Below are 22035 nucleotides of genomic sequence, written 5' to 3' on the forward strand. Positions count from 1 at the left end.
ACGCTGCTGCAGCTCATACGTGTGCAGCTTCATTCTTTAAAAGCCTGGTCTCCACACGGGGAGAAGCTGTGGAGCCGTGCTGCAGAGAACACACTGAGTCACAGCAGATTCTCCACTGAGCTAAGAATACGACGGAAACAGCTTCAACAGACACAAGAGCTGCACAACAACACTGAGAGGCCTCACGCTGCATCGCCGCGCTGCAGCTGCCTCCACCAGACCAGCGAGGGGCCGAGGGCCCCGGAGAACCGGAGAACCGGAGAACCGGCCCCTCACCACACTGTGGTTCAGCTTCGTGACAGAAACAACCTCCGTCCACTGAAACTCACCTGGGAACACGTCACATGACCTCACAGAGTTCCAGACAACATCCAGAGCAACACGTCCTTAACTCCGCCTCCCCTTCTTCTTCTTCTGTTCTTTACTTCTCTACTTCCTCCTCATCCAACAGGGACGTGTTGAGGACGACTCAGTTTCTGAATAATTGATGGTGGAAGCTTAAAGAATCATTAATGAGTTCTTGGTTCTTTGACTGGATCAGAAACTGATCTATTTATTTTCCACATTAGAGTCTGTTGCTCTTCCTGTGGCGTGTCAGTGATCATGCCGGTGCAGTCGGCCCGGGTCAGCGTGTCCTGACACCGAGCTGCTTCACATGCCAGACTATTTTAGTAAGGTCACATTTACACGTGCTGCTGTTGTGCTCCAGCGTTTGTTTGCTCCTGGACTTCGACTTGGTGTCGTCCTGAAGCGTTTCTGCATCTAATCAGAGGAAAGTGTGAATCTTCTGCTTGGATTCTGTGAAACACCTTTTCCAACCTGCACAGATTGTCCACGCAGGTCTTTGTCTTGGATTAAAACACGACGACTGTTGTTGCACCTGCATGAAGAATGTAATTGGATGGTTGTTGACCACATGACAGTTCAGGTGTAAACACACAGAATCACAACAGAGGGAACCAGCTGACCAATCAGAGCAGGGCCTTTCAGGAGGGGGGGTCTTAAAGAGACAGGAGCTAAGACCTAGTGAGACAGAGGCTGAAGAGAGGAGCTGCAGCGACGGACAGTCTGAGGACATGTTTGATTAGAGCATGAAAACATTTTACAGTTACAACAGTTTCCACCTTGAACCTTCAATAATCAACAAACAGCAGAGTCATATCTTTCAAAATTTATTGAAACTGTTGTAATATGATGACGTCAGAATGGACATAACTTGTCGACTAACCTTGCATAGGTTACAGACGATGATGCCTCACCAACAGATGACAGACACTGCGCACGGCAGCGAGAACCATGAAGAAAGAGAGTGGACTGCAAAGTGAGCGACTCCGGGGTTTTAAACAACCCAGTGATGAGCACATTTCATTTTTTACATATTCATTTATTCTCTTTTCTTGTTTCAGTCGTCGTGGTCAGGACGAGACTTTGGCTTCTCACGGTGAGTTCGGACGAGAGGGAACAGACGAACTGAACCAGCGAGTCCCGAAATAAACCTCCGGCTAAAAATAGAGCCTTAAAAAAACGATGTTCTGAAGAGAGAAACCGTGGAGCGACGATAACACTGATGATGACGTCTCATCGCAGCAGCGCTCATTTATTTTAATGATATGATCATGTCCCTCGTGCACGATGAGACGTCACTTTGTCTTTGCACCTCAAGACTATTTTCATACCTGAAATTCGTCTGTGCATCATCATCATCATCATCATCATCATCATCATCATCATCATCAGAGTTGTGACATTTAAAAAAACTTCACTTTGAAAACTTGTGAAACACGATGCACAGTTTCTTTTTTTCAGAATTTCTCTGAAATGCTGAAATAAAAGTGTCAGTTAAAGCTGCACTAATCTTTTTTACTCTTATAGTTTTTCAATTGATTGATGAATTTCCCGGTTCTTCCATTTACAGGTTTGCTAAAATCAACTAATGCAGCTTTAAGTGATTTAAGTGATTCCTACAATCTTTTCTTCAACTCTACATTGATCACACATGTCAACAATGAAAAATGATTTTCCAAATATCCTGTGAACAGAACACGTGTAGGAGAAGTGGTTGATATGCAGCCGATCAGAGATAAATCACACGAGGAGAAATCGATTCAGCAGTTGACACTTGGCAGTTGAAAGCTTGTAAAATGACAATATTCTGTGTAAATAAAAATCCTGGACTTTAATTTGAAAGGGCCAGTGATTTCCCCTGTTTGCTGCATATCAAACAAAATGATTTTCTAAAAAAGAAATGACACACGAGCGTCCATCTACAAAACGGTTCCTGTTTTGTGAATCTTCGTCCGTTGAGCTGCTCTGATGATAAGAAACGACTAGAAAACATTATTTGGTCCCTTCAGTGTTCTACAGTGAAAACACCACGAATGTGAACAGACAGAAATTAAAACCACAAGACGGCCGACTACCCTGATGTGGATTCGAGTCACGAATTTGAAAGAGTTGTCAAGAAAATGTGAAGTTTCTAATTTGCCCTCCTGTGGAACGTGTTGAACACGTAGCACCTGGTTTTATTCTTTACTTCTTTGATTAAAGGGATTTTTTTCATCACACGTTCAACAGCAGTTTGTAGAATGGGCCTTTTCAACAGGTTGATGACACACAGCTGATTCTCATTGCACTGGCCAGTAAAACCAGTCAAACCACACGTCCCAGTTGAGATGAACATGCACGATGACGTCAATCACTCACAGCAGCTTCACAGGATTTACAGATTTCACAGGATGTGTGTTTCCATGGTTACGTGACAAAACGTGGTTAACGTTGGGAAACAGTCGCGGATACACAATGTCACCTGACTTCCCTCTTTGCTCCTGTCATAACAACTGCAGCCACTAGGGGTCACCAAACAAAATACAACCATTGTTCATAATAAGCTTCCGCACAGACAAGCTGCAGGACGGATCCAGAGAGAAGTGGTCCTCCAGATCTTTTGGACCCTCTACATGAGGTCATGTGATAATAGTTCTGTTACGGAACAATTCAAATCCTCAGTTTTGTATCAACTTCAGCACAGAAAGAATTATATGACACCACTGAAAAAACCTCCAGGAGCAACAAGTCATTAGAGCTCATCTTCTTACTAATCCGATAGGTTAAGAAATAAAGATGTCCTCCCTGTAAACAAATCCCTACTTGAGTTTAGAGAAGTCAGAGGTGAATTAAAAGGTCACGTTGATAAAAGTGAGCACCATGAAAATGTGGAACATTCAGGATGAACACATAAGAGACAGTTTCACTCCAGCAGTGATTTGCACAAAATGGAAATGTAAGACACTAAAGCACATTCAATGTGGATTCCTTTAGTTCACGTCAGCCTCAGTGAGCACTGAGTGTCTCAGCAGCTTCAGGGTCAGTGATTCCATCGTCTCGTCGTCCACAGGAAACTCCCTCACACAGACATGTGCTCCGCTCTCACTGCAAAACAACACAGCAGCAGCAGCAGCGCCATTTTGCAGGCGTGTAGAGAGACTAGCGCCTGTGGTGATGTTCAGCAGCTCTGCAGAGGAAACACCGACCCTCACGTCCATCACATCTCTGCACAGCAGCAGCATCCTTCAAATCTCTTATTGTCTCATTTCTTCAGCCTCGATCGCTGAGCTGCCGAGTCGGGATCACACGTCACTGCAGCTCTTTCTGAGAAGCAGCAGCAGTGAGGGAGATGAACCACAAAACAGCTCGTGACTCAAGACTCGTGTTTGTGACCCACACATATTAGCATGTGTCCAGAGGATTCTACAGAGAGCAGATCTGATATTCAGCAGAAGATATTGGTCCCAGTAACCAGACAGTGGCAGTGTTGAGAGCAGCCAGGGGGCGCTGTTCAGCTCAGCTCACAGTCGCCTCCGGCAGCGAGAGCAGGAGAAGCTGTTGCTGCTGATTACGCTGCAGATCTGAGTCTGTCTCTAAGTTTGTTGAGCTGAGGACGCTGAGGTCATGTGCAAGTTTTTGCAACTGACAATATTTAACGTTAAAAAATATAAATCTGGTGACATTTCAAAACATTCCTAACATTTTAAATGTCGTGTACAGAGTGAAATCCAGTACAAATATCAGAAACACAGATCAGTGATCAGTGACATGCTCCTTCATCACCATGAACACACACACTGCTGCTGCAAATCCATCCACCACTGAAAATAGTCCCCAGCACCATCAGCAGAATGACGTACTGGGCCAAGGTCTCCAGAGCTCTCCAAGCTAACTCCCATTAGTCATTTCAAATTGTCCAAGTGAAGTAAAGACAGTAATTAGGAGCCTGAATTAGCTTCAGAACATGATCTGAACCATGTTAATCCAAACAGCTCAAAGGACCCAACACTCAGCTGCTGTCACAAACCACACAAAACCTCTTAAGACTTTTAGATTCTGAGTTTTACTTCTGTTCAAACAGAAATCTGCTGTCAATCAAATGTTGATCATGTTAAAAGCTACCGGCTCCTATCAGCTTCTAGTTCAGGGGCTAATGTCGGTTTCTACTTTGGCCTGAAGTCAGTGACAAGACTTTAAATTGGTAAATTGCCAGATGGCTAATAAAACAGCTAGCTTCATTAGCCAATAACCAGATTTCTCAGTAAATTGCTTCGCAGTTAGCATCTGTCAGCTACAACAGCTGATCCAGCAACTGACTCATGTGTCTGCTTCAGTTTGGACGACATGATTCATGTAGAGTTTGAAGTTGAAAGTATTCGGAGGCTCCCGGTGTTTGTGACACACTTTGCTTCACTGACGTTTACGACGTCTCTACCACGATGATGGTGACGTGTCATCGTCACAATTATAATACTGAAGGAAATAAACAGAGAATCTCCAACTCACACATGTGAGAAAACAACCTTTGTCTTTTCAACTTCCTGATTTGAAAGCATCGGTCTGTTAATCGTGCTCCGCAGCCGTGTGTCATCAACCAGGAGTTAGGTCCAATAACTGTGGCCCATGAATAAGGAATATTTTCATAGTGTACATGGACCCCTCTTGTTTTCCAGATGTGCAGGGAGTAGTGCATCTTGATGGCAGGAGAAGTGAAGCTGCACACTGTAAGCTCTTTGTCTTCTGTTGTAACGGGAGGCACTTTAGTCAATTCAATAATGAGACGGGGTTGAAGGCACTAGAAACTAATTTTAGATAATATCTCTGAAATTTGTTAAACACTACTGCTTTCCTTCTTGAAACTTTTTAAATAAAAGATCAAATGGCAAACGAGGTCACAAATCACATCAAATGATCCCATGCACTTCATCGTCAAAGATCAGAGCTTTAAACAAACCCAAGAGGAGGATGTAACTTCTGAAATGTCTTTTTTTAAAGAGATTTGTCTCTTGTGATTTTTTTGTTGTTGTTTTTCTCTTTTTTGTCCCGTCCGGCCTTCAGCTCCGTCATGCACCATATCCTGTTGTTAGCTTGACAATAGTGAGGAGCAGGATCGTCCCCAGCTCCGAGGTCCCTCCACAACTGCAAGCAATTAAATACTGACATCATGCATTGAGTATACGTAGCTATACCATAGCTAATTAGGCCATAATGCTTTAGTATTCTGACATGCCGTGATCTTCGAAAAAGAAGTGTTCCTGTTCCCATAATGATTTTTAACATTCAACACTTAAATGCTTTGAAATAAATTAAACAATAATAAATAGCAGTGCACTTTGGTGAAAACAAATGAGAGAAAAAATCCGAAAGGAGAAGATGAAGGTCAAAGAAGAAAGGACTGTAAAAATAAAAATGAGGTAACATCTTGTGCATGCCGATATAAGAGAGAAGAGAGTCTCCACATGCTTTTATATAAAGGAGCGTTGCATGGCATCGTACAGGGAACCTCCAGCCGACCTGTAGCAGCAGTGCAGATAATCCTCCGCTCGGCACACGTCTCCTTTGTGTCTCATAAGGTGCCTGAAACACTTCAATCAACATCTGGCGTCGAGGTAAAAGTTCCCTGGATGTGCCGCAGAAGAACACGTGTCCACTGTAATCCACTGCAACGTGTCTCCTCCGGGAGTCGTCCTCCGACAGGTTCCTCACTCTCAGCTGGGCCTCGTTTCATTAGCACGTCTTCTTATCCTAAAGCTCCAGTCTGTGGTACAAAGCCAGGAAGGTGTGGAGGAGATTTACTGATAAATTATTGTGTTCAACAGTGAATAAATTCATCAGACTCTGAATATTCAGATTCTCTTCCTCACTTTGGTCATTCAAACATTTAGTTTTTCTCTTTTGAATCTTCTAAATCACACAAACTTGCTTTTATCGTCTATTTTACTGTTGTTAAACCCTGTTTGTGTGTTTTTACGTCACTTTGTCTCTTGTATCTGCTCTTTATGCCTTTTTGTCACATGTAAAGCACTTTGAAGGAATTGTCTTCTCGTTAAGAGGCTGTGCAGATATACACTTGCATTATCTTGTCTGAATTGGTTCCTTCAAGTTTACTAGCGCTTGTTTCTTAAATGATTTATTCTGCTCCTTTTGGTGCATCTATCTGTTTCCACAAATAGCTGCAGAGAAAAGGAAATTGAGACTTTGACGCTAACACCAGGTTGTGTTCAAACACTCTAACTTTAAAGTAAGTCCACGTGCAACATGGCCAAAAATACCCTGTCCCTGGTCAAGGTCACATGACGTTATCAGGCTTCTTTCCTTAGGACTGACCTCTGGAGGTCATGGAAACTAACAAACTGGTCGTTCCTGTGCAAAACATGTTGTTCAGCTTTAATTCTTTTTGCAGAATTAAGGATTTCAAAGGTAAAAGCAACTAAATAAATAGAATAATTTATCAAAAATCTTCCCTGACACCTGCCGATCTTTGTCCTATTGCCAAACTAATCCCTTGTTAGTTTTTTTTGGATGAAATTACTTGTACAAATTTACCATGTGAGCCTGGAAACTATGAGTCTTCACACATGTTTGAATGTATCTATGCAAAAGAAGAGAATAAAATGCACCAATGGAGATAAAGCATCCAGATATTTCTACAGTATTTACACTGGTGCGACAGACGCGGCCTCACACGTCGGTGAGAAGTTTCCCCTTGTTCACACAGTTCTGGCTCGGAGCCGTGCAGTTGGCAGTTCTAAGGTTCGCTTCCCTAAAGTTATCGATGCTGTTGTTCATGTCCTCGTCTATCTCCATGTACTCCGACTTGCTGACCACCGACGAGCTGCGGCGACTCGAGTTGGTGTCCGACGCCAGGTTCTGGTTGCTAACGTTGAGCAGCTGGGCCTGTTCCTCGCCTTCCGTCTCCCGGTGGTAGAAGTAGTTGAAGTTGGACACGATGACCGGCACCGGCAGCGCGATGGTTAACACGCCGGCGATGGCGCACAGCGAGCCCACGATCTTCCCTCCGATGGTCACGGGGTACATGTCCCCGTAGCCGACGGTCGTCATAGACACCACCGCCCACCAGAAAGCGTCCGGGATGCTGGTGAAGAACGACTCCTTCTCCTCGGCCTCTGCGAAGTACACGGCGCTGGAGAACAAAATCACGCCGATAAAGAGGAAGAAGATGAGCAGGCCCAGCTCCCGCATGCTGGCCTTCAGAGTTTGCCCCAGAATCTGGAGCCCCTTGGAGTGTCGGGACAGTTTAAAGATCCTGAAGACCCTCACCAGGCGGATCACCCTGAGAATGGCCAGAGACGTGGCCTGCTCCCCTCCTCCTTTACCCTCCTTGTTCTCTTGGTCGTCCGCCAGCTCTGTGCCAAGTGTGATGAAGTACGGGATTATAGCCACAATGTCGATAGAGTTCATCATGTTTTTAAAGAACGCCGCTTTGCTGGGGCAAGCGAAAAAGCGAACTATCAACTCAAAGGAAAACCAGATGATGCACAGCGTCTCCACCACAAAGAACGGGTCCGTGAGGACGTTGGGTTTATAAAATACAGTCGTGTTTCCTACCACCTGCATGCGGCCGCTGGCGTCCTCCTTCAGCTCAGGTAGTGTCTCCAAACAAAATATGACTATTGAAATAAGAATAACCATCACAGAGACGATGGCGATCCCCCGCGCCGGGCCGGAACTCTCCGGATGCTCGAAGAGGAGCCAGATCTGCCGCTGGAACTCCTTCTCCGGCAGGGGGCGCTCCTCTTCCCGAATAAACCCCTCGTCCTCACGAAATTTCTCCATAGCCTCTGCGCCGAGTTCGTAGAATTTAATCTCCTCTGAGAACATATCCAGAGGCACGTTGACCGGTCTTCTCAGCCGTCCCCCGGATTGGTAATAATACAAGATGGCGTCAAAGCTTGGTCGGTTCCGGTCAAAGAAATACTCGTTTCGTAAGGGGTCGAAGTAGCGCATCCTCTTCTTAGGGTTCCCGAGGAGGGTTTCCGGGAACTGGGCGAGGGTTTTGAGCTGGGTCTCGAAGCGCAGCCCCGAGATGTTGATGACGACCCGCTCGCAGCAGTCGTGGTCATCGTGGTCGTCATCGGGCGGGTAGAGGTCCTGTGGATGACCCGGGAGGGTGGAGGTCTCATCCATGTTGTCTGTGGACACCACAGTCATCCTTCCTGGGGGGGTTGGGCAGACAGGAAGAGGAAGTGGTGTGAGGAAGTGGGGAGGGAGGTGGGGCAGGTCGGAGGGCAGAAGCTCCTAAAGAGACCAGGAGCTGTGCAAAGCCTCCCTCTCCATCACCATCATCACCATCATCACCATCATCACCATCATCTCCATCATCTCCGAGATGAACATCCTCCCCTCACAGCTTCATCTGACCTGGAACAAACAAACCATCAGTCTGCTGGTTCTCATTCATTCTCCTCCTGCTCCTCTGCAGAGCTTCTTGTTTGTCAGCAGCAGCAGAATCACGCAGCAGCTGCATCTGCTGTATTTTTACCGCATACATCAAGTTTGCGGGGCCGCTGCGCTGCTTCTGCGCGCACGTCAGGTTTCACTCATGCATCAAGTACAGTCCGGGCACATGAAGGTTTCACACATGAACACATGAATTCAGTCTAAACACAACATCCGATGCTCAAAGATGGAGACGTCAAATAAAAGCGTACCTGCGCTGAGGTGGAGAACAGGAGGTGGAACGTCCGCCCCGCAACTTGGCTTTAATTCTAATATCGCTTTACAGTATCTCTGAAATATTAATAGACTATGTTGTCTTGGTCAACATCCGTATCCTCTTGGTGTTGGTTTTCAGCGTCGAGCGGAGCAGCCCGCAGGAGGAGGAGGAGGAGGAGGAGGAGGAGAAGGAGGAGGAGGAGGAGGAGGAAGATCCGCGGCTCCGCAGCAAAAACCCGCACTGACAGCTTTTAATGAAAATCATGCTGGAGAGAAGGAGGACGCAGAGAGAGAGAGGGAGCGAGAGGAGCAGGATGGAGGGAGCAGAGAGGAGCGGACTCTGCAGCATCAGCACAGCTCAGCGGCTCCTGGGGTTTTCTACTCAAAACACCGAGAACCGGGGAAGAGGAGGAGGACTGCGATCATTTAGAAGCATATTGCAGGAGGAGAGGAGGGAAGGAGCGAAGGAGGGAAGGAGGGAAGGAGGGAGAGGGAGGGAAGGAGGGAAGGAGGGGGTTAGAGAGAGAGAGAGAGAGAGAGCGAGAGAGAGGGAGGAGGAGGTGGGGGGTTCGACGCAATGCAGACAGACTGTAACACAGTCACTTCTCCAGTCGCTTATATACGAGAGTGTGTGTGTGTGTGTGTGTGTGTGTGTGTGTGTGTGTGTGTGTGTGTGTGTGTGTGTGTGTGTGTGTGTGTGTGTGGAGCAGGTTGTGCACGATTCATCAAACATCTATGATAAAGAAGCTTCATGGTCACAAACATGATTCCTCTGCATCAGGTTATATAACGACGAGTTCAATATGTTCCTGCAGCTTCTGAATCTGGTTCTCCGGTTCTCCGGTTCTCCGGTTCTCGGTTCTCCGGTTCTCTGGTTCTCTGGTTCCGGTTCTCTGGTTCTCCGGTTCTCTGGTTCTCTGGTTCTCTGGTTCTCCGGTTCTCTGGTTCTCCGGTTCTCCGGTTCTCGGTTCTCTGGTTCTCTGGTTCTCCGGTTCTCCGGTTCTCTCCGGTTCTCCGGTTCTCTGGTTCTCCGGTTCTCCGGTTCTCCGGTTCTCTGGTTCTGATTGGCTGACTCTCTGACTCCTGGAATCTGCAGCAGGAAGTGGCTCACACTCTCTGTAATTGGCTGCTGAAGCACTTTGCCTGTTGGTCTAACTCTCTCCATGTTGCCATGGTAACGGGGAGAAAACAGCAGGTCCATTTTTTATTTTTTTTTAAGCATCAATTTGTTTCTCTGGTGTTAAAGTACGTGACGGGAGGATTGAAGTGAGCTTCAGACTGAAGGTGGATCAATAACATGATCAGCTGATACGAGGTTCAAGGTACGGAGGCCCAATGCTGCCAGAACAAAGGGAAACAGGACAGGAAATGTAAGGAGGGACTAAATTAAAATAAAAAGTCAAATCGACAAGACAACAGAGCTTCAATCAAACTCACTCATAGATATCAGTCCTCTGATTTACCTATTTCTATAATTAAGATGTATTCTTCAGAAATCAAGTAAATCAAACTAAGGCCACAGATTTACTTCCTGTTTCATAAACGACCAGAAGCAAAATGATGGTTCACATACCATCTACACATGTTACAGGAGTACTCCACTAGAGGGCGCACCACACAACGCGGAGCTGGATATGCACTTTGTGACTAAAAACAGTGGAATTCACGTCCGCCCCTACACTGCCCCCTACTGTTCCTGTCTGTATTGCATCTTGCTGATGTGTAGCATTAATTAATCGGATACACCAATAAAAATTCTTTGTTGCTCATATAAACCATGAATAAACGTCTGATGCAGCTTGAGTCCATATGTCAGGGTCGTCCACTTGATTTGAACACGCAGCCTCGTGTGCTGATAACTGAGATAACGAACTGAGGATTTACTTCAGTATAAAACTCAAACCTGGAGACGCTGCGAAGCTTCAACTTTATCTGAGCTTCTGAGACTCAGCGTGAATTCACAGGACGTTAATCTCACCTCTCTTGTGAGTCAGGTCGGACGAGTGAGCGCAGCTCTGGGATGTGACGCTCAAGTCTGAGACGCTCTGTTCACAGGAGATATGTCTTTTACTGGCAGAGGATTTATCAACCGTCTTCAAAATTCAGATACGGAAACTCGTGTGTTCACGAGGCTTAAAATAGAAATAAAGACGTCAGAGGAAAATCAGCAGGTTTTAGTCAGAAGCTTGACTTTCATTTAAGAACTCTCCTCTGCGTTCAGTGCAGCTCTGAAGCTCCTGTACAGAAGGAGTCTGGTGTTATCATATTATTTTCATACAACAGATTTATGGGCTCAGAGCCACAGACGTGGCTCTGAGCCCATCGATTCCTCTCTATTGACCCTGAAGACAGTTTTTACAAGGCTGCTTTAAATAAAATTAATATTCAACAACATCCTCATTAAACCTGGAGACAAGTTGAATTTGAGGATGAGGTACATTTCTTGTTTTACTGTCCCGTTTATGATATGAAGTGAATTCATGATGACTCCTGATGAGAAGCTGCTGAATGGAGCTCGAAGGGTTAAAGCAGAATATTAACGTGAGAGCTTATTGATCCGCTGTTCACTGAAGGTTTGAACATTGGGTTGAGCTCCAAAATAAAAGCAACACAATCTGTGTAAGAGTTTATTTTATTGTTTTTTTTTATTTTACAGAAAATCATTTAGTTTTTCCTGTAAAAATAAATCAGTGATGACAGAAGGAAGCTTCAGGAGACCTTTGACATTCAGCACCTCGGACAGCTCCTCCTCCGACGTCTCGTGATGGTTCAGTTTCTGTTCTGGTTCAGTTTCGTTCTGTCAGTTCTGTTCTGGTTCAGTTTGTTCTGGTTCAGTTTCTGTTCTGGTTCAGGTTTCTGTTCTGGTTCAGGTTTCTGTTCTGGTTCAGGTTTCTGTTCTGGTTCAGGTTTCTGTTCTGGTTCAGTTTTCTGTTCTGGTTCAGGTTTCTGTTCTGGTTCAGGTTTCTGTTCTGGTTCAGTTTTCTGTTCTGGTTCAGGTTTCTGTTTATTTCTGGTTCATTTCTGTTCTGGTTCAGGTTTCTGTTCTGGTTCAGGTTTCTGTTCTGGTTGAATCCTGGTTCTTCGGGCAGTTGGACATCAGCAGGTCAGAGCTGTTTGTTGGCAGCAGGAGTGAAGCTCAGCAGACGGACGAGCGGTCGGCAGGAAGTCGGGAGATCAGCAGGAACCGTCCCAGTTTTATTAATAACACAGAAACAAAGATGGATGAAGAGATTCTTCTGTTCAGATGATGAAATAACATCTTTACACCAAATGAGAGATGATTTTAATTAACTTCTGTAGTTTTATCAACCCTTAAGTTTGTTAGGCTTAATAAGGATTTTTTAAATGTGTTAAAGTTCATATTTAAACATTTTTTGATGTATTGATACTTTTTTACGAAAATAAAGTCAAAGCGCCTCCATCGCCCCCTGGTGGCTGGCTGCATTATGGGTCATAAACCCAGCCTCCTCCATGTTAGCAGATGGGACATGGACCAAAGAATCTCAGGGCCAAGCAGCCGTCTGAATAAAGGTTGAATGTTTTCTAGTTTCTTTTCGTTTCCCTGAATCGTTTGTTAAACCTCCAACGACTAGTTTGGCAACATTTCAAAACAAAGGTTCTTCTTCAAATTAAAAGCATCTAGCAGGAAAGGAACAGAAAAGGTAAATATGTGTTAAAGTGTGTTTTGTGTAACAGGAGTGTGTCCTTGTGTGTGAGTGTGTGGTGCAGATGAAGGTTGTGACTGAACTCTATTTGTAGTTCCAGTGTTAGTTTGTCACTGGGACTGTCCGACAGCTGGGAGACGTTCTGCTGCGCGGCTGCTCCAACCAAATGTCGTCTGCATGAAGTGGTGAATTCCTCAAAACTAAATTTAGTCCGAAGAGACGCCAGTGGAACAGAACTCATCTCTGAGTGAGCAACACACAAATAAAAGTCATTGAGGATCCGTAGTGTTTGAGACATGTGGAGTTCCAGGACTCAGCAGCACCTGTGAGCTGAACAATCCTCCACACGTTGGACCCCCGGCTCCAGAGTAGACGCATCGTGTAGTGAACAGAAAACAAAGGGCTTGGTGTTCGCTCAGCCGTGTGCAGCCAATCTGCAGAGAGCAAAGAGGAATGAGGAGCTTCAGTCCATATGTTTTCATCACCTTTGACCCCAGAGGCTTAATGTGCAGGATTATAATCCACTTTGAGCCAATGTCTTTGTCAGGAATCCCACAGATGTGGTTCAGGCTGAACAGAGGATGTAGAATCAGCTCTTTTACCAAAGGTCAGGAGTGTTGACTCCAGAGTCTCGTTAGTTCATCAGACGGCTGTGTCTCAGTCTGAGGCCGTGGACGAGAAATGTCCTGAAACTCTGCATCACTAACTGTCGTCTGGAGATCTGAAGAGAACAGATGCTGCTCAGCTGCATTATGGGAAATGTAGGTTAAAGACCTTTTGGGACTTTTGACCCATATTAGATATAAAATGTCCTGATATCTTGACCTCGGCTGCACATATTCTTATTTGTTGAGTCCACAAACTTCATATCATCATCACCTTTGCCAGGGAGCTCGTGTCTCTGTCAGTTTGCTTGTTTGTCAGCACGATTGCACAAAAACTACAAAACTGGATCAAAGTGCAGATCCAAGATCATTTTGTCTCTTCTTCAACATCGTGTGATCAGATGTTTTTCAACATTTTCACAGATTTCTTCATCTCAGTTCTTAAATTGATGGATTTTGATGAGAACAATCAGACACAGTCAGAGGACGGGCGTTTACGAGTGTGTGTGACTTGGTGAAGATCCAGAGGATTTCCATGTGGTTTCATCAGGAGACTTGGTGAAGGGGTGAGTTGTCCTGAGTGATGTTCTACTTGTCTCATTGTTTTATCCTGTGTTTGTTAGAAGAGTCACATCTGTGATCAACTGTCCACAGGTCAAAGTCCACAGTGAGACACGAGGGATTAAAGCAGCTGGACGACGTGTTGGAAACAAATGAAAACAACAACTAAGACGCAGGAAACACGACGGTGACGTGGACCAACAGCTGACGTCGTGCTGAACACACACATTCACACATGGTTTCATCCCTGTGGCGTTCCCTGAAACACGGCGCTGCCTGGCCTGTGTTTTATCTCGTGTTAGATGATCCGTGCAGAGCGCTGCGGCACAAAGGACGAGAAGCTGCCGCCGCCGCCGCCGCTGCTATAACCGGCCGGGTGTCGGATTACAGCTGCTGCTTCACCAACCCTGAAACTGAAGATGGAAGACAGAGCCGCACCGAAAATCCAAGTGGAAAGTTTAATGTGCACTTGAACCTTTGAGAGCGCTCTTAGCCCCTGTCCTCCATCTGCTGCCCGGCCAATCAGCAGCTGACGTTGGCAGTGAGTAAGCTCCTGAAGGCCTCAGCTTCCTCTGCTGGGAACCAGTGATTGGCACCGATGGGCGGAGGATTAGTTTCTTAATTTACACTGCGAACACCAGCGCACTGTTTTGAATTCCAGCTTGTTAGTCGGTCACTGAGAGTCGCTCTGTGAACTTCACCTGCTCACACCGATCCGCTGCTGATCACAGGGACACGAAGCTTTAGAGGTCAATCGACCAATCAGGGCGACTTTAAAGTTCTTATCCCAGACAAATTAAATCAACATCCTCTGTAAAAATGATCACGTGTTGTGGTTCATGAGGTTTGAGAAACTCTGACGTCAAGATTCACATGAATAATTAGTTTATCCCCAAAGACCTGAAGCGCTCGTCCTCACTCCTTCTGTCTGGTCAACACGGAACATTTCACTGAGTTCAGATGAATGTGTAGCTCATTAAATTCAGACGTTTTATTAAAGAGTTGTTTGAGTTATTTTACATTCAGCTTCTTTGTGAGAGTTGGATTAGAAACATGAGAGAAACCTTCCTGTGTGTGAGTGAAGAATCAAACTATGAACTGAGGAGTCTCCGTCCGTCCGTCTTTAGATTTTCTCGACATCTGATCATCTTCAGGTTTTGTAGCTGAGGACCTGAGGAAGTTTTCTGTCCGTGTGGTTCTCCAGAAACATCACACAACGTTTTCCTAAATGTTACTTCAGGAAAAAGGTGAAACCACTTTACAACGGCAGCATCCAGGATATTTGAAGTTGATTAATGTCCGGCGTTGGTTTGGCCTGAGGCACAACGATCAATCCTTTTATCTCATGTCGTCACGGAGCCGATAACTGACGCCATGTTTGAGACGCCTCATGACGTCCAACACAAAGACAAGCATGTCCGGCATTGACCAATAGGAGCAGCTGACAGCGCTCAGTCAGAGGAGAAGAAGCCGTTTCCTCTGGTGACGTCTTGCTCCTCGTAAAAGACGGGAAGCAGTGATTGGTCGGAGAACATCATGATGTCACCAGACCACAACACAACAATCTGTTTATTCTAAACAACTTTACACAGTGAACATCTAAACTGTTCAGTCTTCAGGCCGAGCTGTGGACTCTGGTCTTTATGCATCAGGGGAGGAAGAGGAGGAGGAGGAGGGAGAGGAGAGGAGGAGGAGGAGGAGGAGGAGGAGGGAGAGGAGGAGGAGGAGGAGGGAGGGAGGAGGAGGGCGAGGAGGAGGAGGGGACGAGGAGGAGGACGAGGAGGAGGGAGGAGGGGGACGAGGAGGAGGGGGACGAGGGAGAGGGGAGGAGGAGGAGGAGAGGAGGAGGAGGAGGGAGAGGAGGAGGAGGAGGAGGAGGGGGAGGAGGAGGAGGAGGGAGAGGAGGAGGGGGACGAGGAGGAGGAGGCGAGGAGGAGGGAGAGGAGAGGAGGAGGAGGGGCGGAGGAGGGAGGAGGAGGAGGAGGGGACGAGGAGGAGGGGACGAGGAGGAGGGGGACGAGGAGGAGGAGGACGAGGAGGAGGAGGAGGAGGAGAGGAGGAGGAGGGGACGAGGAGGAGGAGGAGGAGGGAGGAGGAGGGGGACGAGGAGGAGGGCGAGGAGGAGGAGGAGGAGGCGAGGAGGAGGGGGACGAGGAGGAGGGGCGAGGAGGAGGAGGACGAGGAGGAGGAGGAGGAGGAGGAGGAGGAGGGGAGGGAGGGCGAGAGGAGGAGAGGAGGGGAGGAGGAGGAGGAGGAGGGACGCCTCTGCTTCATGCAGACCGACACTCCATCCCCCACGGCAACACGCCGTCCTGTCATCTCCTGCTTCGTGCTCGTGCCAGAATCAGGGGCAACATACTCATTAAGCCTTCCTCCTTTCCACGGGCTCTTCATCGCTCTCTCCATCCTCCCCCTCTCCCCCTTTACTCTCTCCACAGCCACCATCTCGTCCTACATCCCTCTCATCTCCTCGCTCTCCACCTCACAGAGAAATCCTCAGGAGATGGAGAGAGAGAGGGAGGAAGGTGAAGATGGAGAAAATCTAATGTAACCACATGAAATATTAATCAGATAAACCCGCTGCTCCAGAACAAAACACTGAGACACGATTCAAACATCACGCACCTTCAGATCAGATGCAGCTCTGACAGTGGATTCATCAGTTCCTCTACAAATGTTCCTTCAGGTGAACTGCTTTGTTTTCTGTGGAATTAAGTATAAACAACAAAGTTCGTCTGAAGAGCTAAACAAAGTTTTCCTTCATATTCAGAGTTTATATCTATATTTAAAAATCAACACTGATTCAGCTTTCCTCTCTCCTGACGTCAGAGCTCAAGTTGTTTCTGAGGTGATGAAATGAGTGAATTGTATTTTCTGTTCTTCATATTCACACGTGGATGAGTGAGGGGGTGTTACAGCAGCAGCTGCAGGACTTATGAAGGGACCCGGCAGCCCCCCCCCCCCCTTCATGAACTCACAGGATGCTTATATAACACCTATGCAGATCCCCCTTCTTTCTCCACAGCTATTTATAAGTAGCATGCAGGGGAAAGAGCGTGGCCGATTCATGCAGTGCCCTTCAAGACCGGCACACGGCCCTTGGGGGCCCGACTTCAGGGAGCTATTATTAGAGTCACGTCATGGGAGAGCCGGCGAGGAGAAGAGGGAGTGACAGATGGGGGAGGGAAGAGATAACGGAGCCGAGCGACGCTGCTGATGATGGAGGGAATGTGAAAGTAAAGGCTGAGAAAACACTGATGTCATGTTTCAGGAATGGAGGTTTGAGCTGTGACCAATGAGAGAGCTCCAAACGCTTCACCTCATGATAACCCTTCTGAAATAAAAGCTCGTCCTCCAGAACCCGAGACAGATTCACCTCAGGTGTCGTCACAGCGGAAAAACATCGGTCAATGATTCCATGTTCGCTGGTTTCATATTCACTCTGGACCTCTTGGATGAAAACGCTTAGCTACAGGTTTGAAGTTGAAATGACACCAAACTCAAAAACATCTTAAAATATCGCATCAGTTTTGTTGCAGCCTCAAATCTATTAACTTTCTAAATGATGGTCAGAGGAGGTGTGTTTGATATCTGTGGGACGAGGCCCAGGGCAGCACAGGAACTGTTATCTGATTTATCTGCTGTCGTCTGGATGATTTATCATCTGTCATCGAGACGTGACAATCGTCTGAAGGTTCAGTGTAAATAAAGAAACATCATCTGACCACATCAATGTCCAAAGAGCAGTTTTATCTTCATAACATTGACCTGAGAGGGACACGTCGTCAATGAGCTGATCGATGGGGACGCTCGGGACGGCAGTAAGTCAGCGAGCGGAGCCTCGTATCCACGCCGGAGGAGACGAGTCTTCAGATAACTGCAGAGGAGGAAGAGCAGCGAAGAGGAGCAGCAACACAATCAAATGTCCATAATTATTTTACTCCAAATAAAGAAGATATTTCATCAGAGTTGTTGTAGATATTCACACAGAGAAGGAGAGACTGAGACGTGGAATCGTCCATTTTCAGAAACGTTCCACACTGAATAAAATAACATCTCTGAATTATTCAGGACCTGTGGCTTTAATATGGAAAATCCTCTTTTGTTCCAGTTTGTGAGACATTAGCGGAGATGAGATAAAACCGTTGTACAGATAAGCAACATCTAGTGCGAGATAAAGTCTAATACATCTTAAATTAGACTAAATGAGATTTGAATCTAAAAGTGAGCGAGTGCACGGCAGCGTTTGATGAGCTTCCTCCTGAAGGCTGCTGCTGGACCCCCCCCCCCAGCTGGAGGACAGGACGTATTAACACCATCATTAGCTCCTATAGGAGCGGAGGCTTCACACGGACACTGCAGCAGCTGGTCATAAACCACATGTATAGAGTTATATTCTATAACATTATACATACGTGTTATAAAGGTGTTGTTCTGTCTTGAGGACCAACAGGATGTGATTAGCTTAGCTTAGCATAAAGACTGGAAACAGGGAGGAGCTGTTCTCACATCTGGACGACGACGTGTAGACAGAACAGCAGGAAGCTAAATGAAACAGCAGCTGTCAGAGGCTTTTATTCAGAGGAACCTCGTGTAATCTGCGTCAGATATTCATTTCTGAATGTAAATCATTATCCTTATTATTATTATTATTATTAATATTATAAGTACATGTAGCCACTAGTTGTTTTTTGTACGTGTTTGCTCCTGTGTATGTTTGCACATTTCTTCTGACAATAAAGCACCAAACATGACCTTCAGGAATCCCGTGTTGTGTGTGTGTGTGGTGTGTGTGTGTGTGTGTGTGTGTGTGTGTGTGTGTGTGTGTGTGTGTGTGTGTGAGATCTATTTTTAGAAAGCTCCTCTTTCTTTGAGGGGATTCTGGCAGGTTGCACCATCTACCATCCAGTGGGGGTTAAAGCACCAGTGCATGAAAACGTATGAAATCAGTCCTGTGTAGGAAATCAGCTGCTGTCTGCGTACGTGTGCACGGTCGGTGAAGAAGCATGTGCTCGGCTGTACGTGCCCCCCCCCCCTGTTCACTGATGGTACGACCCAAAACATCCTAAGAACTAAGAGATCCCTGCAGTCTGTGTGAAGAGAGGAAGTGACCTTGATCTGCACCTGAGCAGTGACACGTCCTGTTTCCTGCTGAGAGACTCGTGTCATCAGGGATCTGTTCCTTATGTTTATATTCTGCTTTTATATGAAACAAAAAACATCAACTCTTTATTTGACTAAAAAAATTTTTAAAGTATGTAATTTGTCATAAATAACACAGGAAAATCTTATTTATGAGACATTCCATAGGAAATTTCAAACTTGTTTCGTAGAAAATAAAACAAACTGAATCTATTCTGAGGATATTATACGTCTGAAACATATTTACAAGTGAAAACATTAAATCTGCCAAGAAAACTGATTTGACAGATTTTCATCGATCCAGATATTTGCCTCGAAATGAGTAGAAATATAGTTTTGACAGGAAAAAGATCCGTGGTCGTCATGTGACCGCGAGTCCGCTGACGAGGAGCTTCCTCCGAGGCCGAAGAGAGCAAACGAGCCCCGGTGACTTCTGGGTAATGTGACTGATGAACTTTCAGGGCGTAACGCAAAGATGCTACGTGTCACAGCCGCTCGTACACGGACACAACCCCGAGAGGGCGTAGATAAATCTGTGGTGAAGCTGATCCTGATTATACTGATTGATTTAATGAAATAAGACTCAATGAAATTCAGACAGAAAGAAAGAGACTAACAGAGGCTGTATATAGAGACAGAGGCTGTATATAGAGACAGAGGCTGTATATAGAGACAGAGGCTGTATATAGAGACAGAGGCTGTATATAAAGACAGAGGCTGTATATAGAGACAGAGGCTGTATATAGAGACAGAGGCTGTATATAAGACAGAGGCTGTATATAGAGACAGAGGCTGTATATAGAGACAGAGGCTGTATATAAAGACAGAGGCTGTATATAGAGACAGAGGCTGTATATAGAGACAGAGGCTGTATATAAAGACAGAGGCTGTATATAAAGACAGAGGCTGTATATAGAGACAGAGGCTGTATATAAAGACAGAGGCTGTATATAGAGACAGAGGCTGTATATAGAGACAGAGGCTGTATATAGAGACAGAGGCTGTATATAAAGACAGAGGCTGTATATAGAGACAGAGGCTGTATATAGAGACAGAGGCTGTATATAGAGACAGTGACTGTATATAAAGACAGAGACTGTATATAGAGACAGAGGCTGTATATAAAGACAGAGGCTGTATATAGAGACAGAGGCTGTATATAGAGACAGAGGCTGTATATAAAGACAGAGGCTGTATATAGAGACAGAGGCTGTATATAGGGTGAGGGTGAGGCCCCCCCCGGCCTCACCCTCCTTAATGAAAAGTTAACAGTGCAGAAAATTCCACCTTAAAGAAGAACATAGGTTTCCACCTTAATAACCGTGGTTCACTGCTCTGCCCTGTGCAGTGATTCCTGCAGGTCACCAGGAGGACAGTGTCCTCACATTGTCCCCAGAGTGTCCTCACAGCGTCCTCACAGTGTCCTCACAGCGTCCTCACACTGTCCTCACATTGTCCTCACATTGTCCTCACACTGTCCTCACACTGTCCTCACATTGTCCTCACAGAGTCCTCACACTGTCCTCACATTGTCCTCACATTGTCCTCACAGTGTCCTCACACTGTCCTCACATTGTCCTCACATTGTCCTCATAGACACAGTGATTGGTCCTCTCAGACCTGCTGTATCTTCCTGTTATTGTCCCCTCACGAGAGGACAAGTGAAACCGGCTCAATAATGAATGAGCAGTGCAGCTGAGTTTCAGAGACAAAGGACGACAGCTCTCGTCTCTCAGACGGACGCTGATGCTGCAGAGCTGCAAGTTAACACAATGCATTGTGGGAATCTGTGATGAAACTTTACTGGAGATGTTAAAACAACTCAAATTCACATCTTGTCTGTTTTTACCGAGGTTCACTCTTTCCTTCTGTTGATAGAATGTGTGCTAAGCTAAGCTAAGCTAAGCTAAGCTAAGCTAACGTTGACCTTTGACATCTAATCAGTGCATCTGTGAGTCCAAGTGAATATTTGGAAGGATTCTCTGGAGACGTTCTCAAGGTAACGACATGTTTGTGAGGTCACAGTGACCTTGACCTTTGACCTTTGACCAATAAGAATTTAACATCTTTACCAGATGTTAAATTCCCTTCAGCTGTTCATTAGGACACATGACGCCTCCGGCCACTAGGGGTCAGACACAAAGTTCTATGTTTGAGCACAGATCATTTATTTATTAATCATAAATGTAGAAACATAAAGCCTCGTTAACTTTATATACATTATGTCATATGATACAAATCATTTACAACATTGCAGGACGTCACAGAGAAAGAAAAGGCCTCATGAAACACAACCGGTTTGCAGAATGTTGTGCAGAAACAGTTTGTACGATCCCAAACCAAACACACACACATATATATATTACTTTATTATTTAACTTTACACGCATCATACAGCGACACACACAGATATGACAAGTTACCAAAAATAAAATCTATCATTTGAGATTTTCAACACGAGCTGAGGTTTCACAGACGTAAAGTTATTTCGTTGTATCAGCTGTTTTCAGGACAGAAGCAGGAAGACGAACACGGAATCGAACACACGGGACAAACTGCAGCTGTTTCACAATAAGAGTCTTTATGAAGTCGACCTTGTTTCTTCTGAGTCCGACTTTATTCAAATAACATGATTGAGTTTGTTTTGGTTCAACACACTGACGTCGATACTTTCTACCTCTTTAACATCCAGTCGGAGAATTTCCTCTTCCCAGAGCTTTGATTTTCATCTCATGTTTCAATTCTTACTCAGGTTTCAACAATTTTTTCACGTTTTCATTTTTATTTTAGCGAGAGAGAAGAAGATGAATTGTACTTTTATGCAAATATACGTTTACTTATATTTAGATATTGTTAAAAAGAATAATCGGCCGTTATTTAACAACTGTTAAATAATGAGACCGATTTAAAAAGAATATGAAAATGCGATGAATCGTTAAATGACAGTGAAACCGGCAGGGGGGGGGGGTTCTTTACTCCGACCTACGGAAGCCCAGAAGGACCAGATTTCAGGAGCTCGATCCCAATATCACAACTTAATAATCCTGAGGAAACAGTTTCAT

At 45.5% G+C, this 22035-nt stretch overlaps 1 protein-coding gene and 1 long non-coding RNA gene across 2 annotated transcripts; one reads left to right on the plus strand and one right to left on the minus strand.

Annotated features, from left to right (window-relative positions):
- Nucleotides 1-1156: 1156 nt before the first annotated feature.
- On the minus strand, nucleotides 1157-9462 carry kcna1b (potassium voltage-gated channel, shaker-related subfamily, member 1b). Its single transcript, XM_035147795.2, has 3 exons — nucleotides 8997-9462; nucleotides 6985-8706; nucleotides 1157-6082 (listed from the first exon to the last, which is right to left on the minus strand). Exon 2 carries the CDS (start codon nucleotides 8494-8496, stop codon nucleotides 7006-7008), a length of 1491 nt encoding a protein of 496 aa, XP_035003686.1. The 5' UTR covers nucleotides 8497-8706; nucleotides 8997-9462; the 3' UTR covers nucleotides 1157-6082; nucleotides 6985-7005.
- A 3826-nt stretch (nucleotides 9463-13288) lies between these two features.
- LOC118101800 lies at nucleotides 13289-14346 on the plus strand. The gene is made up of 3 exons (XR_004694589.2): nucleotides 13289-13426; nucleotides 13694-13836; nucleotides 13925-14346. It is a non-coding gene; the product is annotated as an uncharacterized LOC118101800 (long non-coding RNA).
- Nucleotides 14347-22035: the final 7689 nt, after the last annotated feature.

This window comes from Hippoglossus stenolepis, chromosome 22 (assembly GCF_022539355.2).
Source record: "Hippoglossus stenolepis isolate QCI-W04-F060 chromosome 22, HSTE1.2, whole genome shotgun sequence".
NCBI classification, from domain to species: Eukaryota; Metazoa; Chordata; class Actinopteri; order Pleuronectiformes; family Pleuronectidae; genus Hippoglossus; species Hippoglossus stenolepis.